This window comes from Primulina eburnea, chromosome 2, assembly GCF_022965805.1.
Source record: "Primulina eburnea isolate SZY01 chromosome 2, ASM2296580v1, whole genome shotgun sequence".
NCBI lineage: Eukaryota > Viridiplantae > Streptophyta > Magnoliopsida > Lamiales > Gesneriaceae > Primulina > Primulina eburnea.
Window position 1 is genome coordinate 3,761,295 of NC_133102.1, and position 8,351 is coordinate 3,769,645.

An 8,351-nucleotide genomic window follows, 5' to 3' on the forward strand; every position below is an offset into this window, starting at 1 on the left:
TTCGAAGTCCATTCTGAAAAATATACATTTCATATAATTTATTTGACTATGGTTGTTATGCCTAAGAATTGCTTTTGTCAATCATTTGAATTTTTAAAGTGTAATTAAGTTAACGTGATCGATAGTTCCAAATAAATAATATCTTTTCTGTGTTTGATCATATCTATGTTTTATTAAAAAAAATTATTTTATTTTTAAGTTCAAATGCCTAAAGAATTTGTTTCTGTGGAAATAGACACTACTAATCTATTCCCTTGAGGCAAAGACACGTGACAGAAATTCAGTATCAAGTAGATCAATTCATAGCTGTAAAATTTGACACTGAACAGAAAATTTGGGACTACAGAATCTGAAATAAAGCACGAGTTCTTTGTAAACGGGCTAAAGATGACAGATGTTATGGATATTTTTTTACTAGAATATTGTATGTATGCATCAATAGGACGATCGTAGCGGCTAGTCATAACAATGCTTGAATATCTACATCTCAAGCCACCAAAAACTACACGCTCAATGCTCTCATAGAAAAGAATGAAAGAGAAGAAAGGATCTGGCAACTGCAAAAGAGTGTTGGTAAAAAGGGTGCTAGAAGGATGGGGAAGAACACGATCCAAATATATTTGATAATGCATAAATGACGCTTCTCAAAGGCCAATTCTGAGCTAAGGAATCCCACTACCGTTGCATAAGCTGCCTTCTAGAGGACACTAAGATCACATGCACAGTCTCCTCCTCCTCTGACCCTAGAGAAAATATCTGCACTTAGTTTAAGAGAAGTCGCTATGTGCAGAGAATAATGTAAAAATGCATCAGGTACTTGTAACACACAATTGTTTTGAAAAAACACAGAGAAGTCCGCATCTTTGATGCTTGAAAAGGTAACAAATAAAGCTCATCATGGCGATGACATAACATAAACGTTACCTTGAAATATGGCCTTGATATTCTTGGTTTCCATTCCTAAAATTTCCCAGTAACTTGCCAAGTCCCAGGGCTTGAGCCAGTTGGAGGCAAAAGTTCATTCATGATGTCTTCAAAAATATTTTCTTGAATAGACATGCCATCAATACTATCTGAAATATCGCTGACGTAATCTTGAGACTCGACACTAGTAAAATGTGAATTTGACGGTATCGGGCTGCTACTTCTGCTTGAATTAATCCCGACCACTGAACACGGAGGCACAGCAGAGCCATCGCTGAAACTTAAATTCCGAGTGTTGGAGCCACTGGTCTCACCCAATAATTCAGTACTAACATTTAAAACTGGAGAAGACAGGTTGTTGTCAATACATAAACTTGGCGTCAAACAATGCTGACTGCCATTATTCCGAGGGTTTGAACCATTTAAGTTGTCATCAAACATCGAACCACAATTTGCATCCAAACATTCCAAGTGGTTATTACTGATTAATACTGATGACCCAACATTACAACCAAAATCTGTTCCTGAGCCATTATTGTTACCTAAATGTCGAGGGGCAGAGCCACTTGAATCACAGGCAAAATCAGAAACATTATTTGTAATGGGGAGAGCCAGATCAATGTTGCTGCTACTTGCTCCTACCTGTATATCTAAACATGGACTGGTGAAGCCATCACTATTGCCCAATGTTTTAGACTCCTCATTAATACCATTTCTGGCGATTTTAAGACCAACATTTGCCCTTGGAATGGAAAATCTGTTGCTGCCGACAATTTTAGCTTTTCTGTATAGATATGAGGATATGCATGAGAATGCAAAGCTGTTGTTGGAAAATAAATGAAGATTTCAGCTCGTACCTGATTTGATTTTGTCTCACAGCAGCCACTTTTGACTTCAATATACCTTTCACGGAACGTAAATTATGTTAGCTTCATAATAACAATATATCCACAAAAGGAAAGAAAATACCAAGGTACGCATCAAAATGGACATCACTATATGTGCTAAACAATTTGTTGCAATGAACGATAAAGTATTGACTGCTAATCACGTGTTAGTTTAATTTCCATATATGGAAAACATTAGCAGTTCTGTCGTTTTTCTGAGCCGAGATTTATCTGAAAGGTTAGTTCTTTTTTATATAACAGGAAAAGTGAGCCTTTTCCTGCAACTTCATCTAAAGCTCTCAAAATAGTCAGCAATCATTCCATAAAACGAGATATTTGTTGTTTTTACTTCTAATGATTCTACAACAAAGGACAAATATTACTTTGATACTCTTGAACTTACCACATGTTGAACATCACATAGCAAAGATGCTTATCGGATCGGATCCGGTCGGAATCAGGTACAATCCGGAACCTGTTAAACTGGTTCGAGATTGATCTGAACCTGGTATCAAATCTTAATTGTATTGGGTTGCCTAAACCAGATCCAGAATCATTTTAATTCGGCCTGTTTGAATCCGATTCAGTAATATATTTAATTGTATTGTTATTATTATTTTGCTTCATAAATAACTTATTCGTGTATATAGTGGTTGGAAAAGAATAAAATATTAACTCCAATTATGTTTTCATCTTGTTCAATTCGATTTCAATTTTAGATTGTGTTATACACCTAATCCAATAAATTCAATATGGTATCCTACAAGATTGGTTTGGTCACATTATCCTATAATTCGGAACCGGTCCAATCCTGATATTCCTATGCCTATAATAAAGCCCTTTTACGACATTAATAAGAATACCACCAACGCTAGACCCTAGGAAAAATACACTTTTAACTCGATGAAAATATTAATAGGTTTGTGCTCCGGCTGTAACATGCAAGAGATTTACAGTTCAAGCAACCAAAACACAACAATCCCAACCAGCTGCTATCTAATGTCTTAACCGAATTATTTAAACTTTACATACAAAGACAATAAAAAAATTATGCTTGCATTCAAGGCAAGAGTGTTAGCAGTTTTAGAACATCGGTTCATGGAACACTACAATTTCTTCATGAGCGTGAATGTTTTCCTCCTGCTTTGTAATTTTATTGGTATCCAAATCAAAGGATAATAATGACAGTAAATTCATATTAAATATAATATCTCGATATTTCAAGTGCAAGTAAACTACAAAAAACCTCGAGTGGTGACAATTAAGGAAATATTTGCAGGGGAAAACGTTAAGTCTACACATCATGTATGGCCTTCCAAGAAATTTCAAGTACATATACCTCTAGTTTATCAACACCAGTCACCACTTCTGCCATTAGACCGGTTCACTGAATTGGGCAGTAGAAGTTTTGGTTGGAATCACTAGAGGCACTTCTACTACATTTTCAATTTTTCCAACCATTTTCGGTTGCTCGCAAACTTACTTTAAGAAACTTGGTTATAACAGGATCTAACAAAAGATCATCACCTCCTCATAGTTTTCCATTTTTTACTAGCTATGTGTAGCTATCTCCATTAAACCAAATAGACTATAGTTGCTTCCATCTCTGCTCCATGATGTTCCTTGTATACTATGTTCATCAACCATCCTCATATACAAGTACAACAAGCTCTTACAGCTGAGACCGCCAACTTAGTGCCTATTACGCTTCAGACAAAAAACTTCATACATATGCCTTATCATTTACTGACACATAAAACACTACATTAATAGTGCTAATCAAGCATAAATAGAAAGTCACAGTGTCTTAATAACAGTATTTCGCAAGAACTAGAGAGAAAATTTAAGCACAAAACAAGCCTAACAACGCATTGACAAGTGTACAAAAAGTTAGCCAACGTTTACCAACCAGATGATGGGGTCTTGAGGCGGCTTCTCTCGGACTTAATAGAAGCAATAACTGAATCAGCAGACGGCCCCAAACCCTTTCTTCCTACCAGCTTCACCCCAAGCTTCTCCGTGAGGTAGTTCATTCTATTCTCATCACCCCCTCTGACTTCTCTGAGATCAAGGGCTTGTTGCTTAGATAATAGGGTATAAATGTGAAACTCCTGCCTCTGATTAAAATGAGACTGAAGCTGCTCAAAAAGCAACTTGTTCGAATGCTGTAGATCTGGCTTCTTTCTCTGATTGCCAAAAGTCACCCTTAAAATGGCATTTGAATCAAAATCTTTTCTACCAAAAATTATAGAAAAGCTGCCAAATTCAATATCAGGTTCTCTGAATAAATCTGCAAGAATAGAAGCACAACTGTGTGCATTCCTTGTTGGATTCTTCTCAACTTTTAACCTTGAAGCTCTAACTCGCGCATAATGAGCCATGTTGGCAGCTTCTCTAAACCCACTGAGCAAAGCACCGTGCATGGTAGCTGGATAGCGCCTAGTGGTAGCTTCCCCAGCAAAGAAAACCCTCCCATCTCCCACACTTTCAGCTATAATATCATAATCATCGCCTGAGGCCCCAACAGCAACATTGGAGTAAGAACCTAAGCAGAACGGGTCACTACCCCATCTAGTACAAACAGTTTGGATAGGTTCTGGAACTTCAATACCTTGTGGTTCATATATACCTGCATTACCAAGGCTAGCCACTTGTTAGAAAAGCCCAACTACTGGCAGTGATAACAGACACTAGCAACTAACATTCTTAGCTAAATCAATAAGACCAATTCAACCAAAAAATGGGATTGCTTTCTAATATCACAATTCATTCTCACTAGAAATTCATCAGGTTAACAAATTTAACGGAAAATAAGGTAATTTATCATCTTCATGCGAATAAAGCATAAATCGGAAGCAAGAATTTAGATGCTTAAATGCAAGCTAGTGAAAGAGGGCCAAACACCATAACCTGATTGAGTACATATACCAAATAATTACTCTGCAACAATAAATGATGTCACCCCATTGCCTGTTGTTCATCTCTCACCAAATTGTACCACGACAGGGACAAGTAACTGTTTGTCTATTTTTCCCCGTGGATTACTACCGTATGCATTTGAATTTCAAATTAGTCTATACACCGTTTAATAAACATAAACCTTGAATCTTTTAATCACGATTATTACCATGTGACAGTCAATCCATTTGAATTTCAAATTAGTCTATACACCGTTTAATAAACATAAACCTTGAATCTTTTTATCATGATTATTACCATGTGACAGTCAATCTTCATTTCCCCCCAAATATGGAACCTTAACTGTTCAATCATAAATTGTTCATTGTAGAGAATTTTCTTGTTAACATCTCAGCCAAGTTCATACCAAATAAATACGAAGAAAAATTATTTTGGTAGCATGTTCTAATGATAACATTGTGAATTCACCCACTTCTATCGTGTGAAATAGAAGAACAGTGAAACTAAAACACATCACACAAAATATGATATATGATATCTCTATAAATCAGATGAGGAAAGCTAATGGGAAATTAAATTCGTGCAAAAAGAACTGCAAATCACCATTTTTATGATGTAAATACAAGCTCATAAATTTCAGTCATGACTTGTTTTGCTAATAGCACGAGACAAAACAAATACAATCATGTAGACAAACACAAATTTTTTATTTCTACTATTTATTTCGTAAATAAATCATACCAGAGGTAAAGCATGGGCAACACATACTTCTAATTTCTCATGTAAACGGAGTCAGTATAACAATTGGAACATATTACAAAAAAAAAGGCTTTAGTCATGCAAGTATTCTATGTATACTAGTTTTTCCTAAGGCTCAAATTACAATAATTAGCACACTAGGAGTAAAGAAAACCAACACATAAGAACCTTTAAGAATCAGAAGCACCCTTGTCACAGCATCAGTAGGCTCCATGGTCTCAAACTTATGTGCAGCTTCCCCTGCTACTAAAGCAATCAAGATTGGACCACCAGCTACAGTTGCATAGCTGTAAAAAAGGAAGAATTCACCCTGAAGGCTAGGATCATCAGAGAGATGTCCAAATGTATCGAGGTCAGTTCCCCAAAAGGCATGTGAAAAGAGCATTGCGACCTTATTTAACAAGCCAAATCCCAACCTTTTAATTCCTTCAAGCTTTCTCTGAGGTAACTCAGGGATAAACTTTATGGAACCAGATTTTAGAACTCCTAGAGGAACTGTGCAAAGAGCCATATCACCATCATAAACCTGCCCACCGGCAGCAACCTGAACCCCATCACTGGTATAACGGATGGCTTGGACAGTTTTCTCGTAAAGAATTGGGACATTCTCTGCCAATGCCTGGACCAGTCTTCCATTTCCACCAGGCAGAAAGCAGTGATCCCCTCCCATATCAAATGGATCGTCCTGATCCCAAAATGCAAGTGAAAGCTTTGAAAGCAATCCAGCATTTGCATATTCCAAGTTTGCAAGATGCCAATGAAACAATTTCATCTCTTCTCCGTTAACAGAATCACCGGGGGACTCCCAGAAGGTCTCCAATGCCGCTCCTAGAGAAACATCCTGCGAAACATCTCCCATCATCTGCCTAAGTTTACTTACCTTGTCCAGAAGTTGGTTAAAAGAAGTTTCCACTTTTCGATCCAAATCAGGGTCAACAGGTCTTCCGTCTACACTGTAAATAGGACACTTGTCCCTCACTTTATGAAGTGTATATGCCAATTGCCGGGCCAAAATCCCAAGAGGATTCCCCAATGTACCCGTCAACACGCTACCTCCCAAATCGGCAACAGCTGTCCTATTCCCAACCTCCAGCTTTTTTGTGTACACCCTACCTCCAGCACGCTTCCTTCCTTCCAAAACTGTCACCTTAAACCCAAAAGTCATCAACTGCCTTGCAGCAGCCAGCCCCGCAAGGCCTGCTCCAATCACTATCACATGTGGTTTACTCGGCTCCACCAAAATCCTTTCCTTTATGCCTGGTGCAACCCCAAAGTTTATATACCCTTGTAAAACCAAATAGTTATAAGCAGAATCCAGTAAAACCCCGCAATGGTTAGGAATAATATCCAGAAACATTTCCTTGGTAATCCAAGTTGAGACATTCTCACGCCACCTTGTAATTATATGATTCCGGATCAAGATATAATTTACCTGCTCGATTCCACCAACCACGGAAACCACCCCGGCATCTATTTCTTCATCAGTGAGCGAATCTGCGGGAAAACCCGACGTCAATGCAACCAAGGCCTCGGACATAGCCTCCTTATTAATCACAATTATCTCCTCCGATACGTCATTGACAACTTTCTTTCCTACAACATCACCAGAATTTAAACCATAGCCATGTTTTTTAACAGCTAAAGAATTCGAAATTTCCGTCTGGGCTTTCCTGAATTCGCCTGAACTCGAAGCCAGTGACCCAACTAGAGCTCGAGTTTCGTTGGTATTAGACAAAAAAGTTAAATCTTTTACCTGGTTCGGATAAGACTGAGGTCGACGAGGCCTGCCACACCTCCTCCTCCTAGGAATTGCCGCCAAGTTTATTCTATTCTCATGCAACGAATTGCCATTAGAATCAGAGTTTTGGCCCAAACCGGAATTCAAACCTAGGTTTTGAATAAAACCGGGACTTGGGTTGGCGCTAGGGCTCGAAGTGGGCAGATGAATGGTGAACTGGAGAGGATTACTGGGTTGATTCGTAATGCGAGGATGAGGTTTTTCATCCGATGAGAATTCCATCGCAGTAATTCAGATCATACCATAATCATAAACCAAAATTGCATCACAGAATTTCTTCCTTGTCTTCGATTGCAGAGTGAATTGAAAACGAATCACTGATTCTTGGCCCTGTGAAGAGTGACAGCGATGATCCCAGGTGGAAAATTTAGAAAAATATTCCTCCTCGCAAACCCATTTAAGAAAATGGAAGCTGTATGCCCAGTTCAAAATTAGCAAAATATGTGGTTTTGCCTAAAATTATTGAAATTGAAAATAAGAGTTAAATATTGAAATTTAGCATTTGATGGATATACGTAATGATTTATTTATTTAGTATGTGATAAATATATGTAATGATTTTTTGAAATAATGAAATTTTGTGTCCGTGAGGTTATGAAATCGAAATTATTTGAAAGAATATTTTTCATTTTTCATGCATCAAATATAATTCTACAACAATAATATATAATGCTTGATTTACGAGATATTCTGAATTTATCGCATGTCTTTTTGTGATGAAATATAATAACGAGATACTCATGATAGATCTTCGGTCTCTATCTGTAGTGACCCGTTCCAGAATCACCTACTAATCAAAAACTAAGCATGCAATTAACCTAATTAACAATAATCAGAGATAACAGCGGAAATAGTCAACAAAAAAATAATAGTTATACAACCCAATCGAAGTCTAGAATAACTCCAAATAAAATATCCAATACAACCATATCGAATCAAAACAATACCGATAAACTAAACCAACCAGCTACTCAACGTCCTCCTCTTGCTCCTCCTGAGCTGTCCAACCTGAGGCCTGCCCCGTGGGAATGGGGTGTCCAAGAATAAACAAAACCGAGGACGTG

General features: G+C 37.6%; 1 protein-coding gene across 3 annotated transcripts; it reads right to left on the bottom strand.

Moving 5' to 3' along the window:
- Nucleotides 1–366: 366 nt before the first annotated feature.
- LOC140820745 (protein FLOWERING LOCUS D) lies at nt 367–7,725 on the bottom strand. 3 transcript variants are annotated; one of them, XM_073181103.1, is made up of 6 exons: nt 7,243–7,376; nt 5,658–7,082; nt 3,721–4,440; nt 1,782–1,827; nt 925–1,708; nt 367–743 (listed from the first exon to the last, which is right to left on the bottom strand). In XM_073181103.1, the coding sequence occupies exons 2-5, from the start codon at nt 7,024–7,026 to the stop codon at nt 961–963; spliced, it is 2,883 nt and encodes a 960-aa protein (XP_073037204.1). In that variant the 5' UTR covers nt 7,027–7,082; nt 7,243–7,376; the 3' UTR covers nt 367–743; nt 925–960. The 3 variants fall into 3 exon arrangements, with proteins under 3 accessions (XP_073037204.1, XP_073037197.1, XP_073037200.1); XM_073181096.1 differs by having other exon boundaries at nt 5,658–7,725; XM_073181099.1 differs by having other exon boundaries at nt 367–756; nt 5,658–7,725.
- Nucleotides 7,726–8,351: the final 626 nt, after the last annotated feature.

What these genes read in the sequence shown, in the direction of transcription:
- LOC140820745 (XM_073181096.1), bottom strand. Translation starts at nt 7,509, where the DNA reads ATGGAATTCTCATCGGATGAAAAACCTCATCCTCGCATTACGAATCAA. An exon ending in CCTCAAGACCCCATCATCTG is followed by an intron (nt 1,828 to 3,720) that starts GTTGGTAAACGT and finishes GTTCCGTGAAAG; the next exon opens with GTATATTGAAGTCAAAAGTG. An exon ending in GTGAGACAAAATCAAATCAG is followed by an intron (nt 1,709 to 1,781) that starts GTACGAGCTGAA and finishes ATATCTATACAG; the next exon opens with AAAAGCTAAAATTGTCGGCA.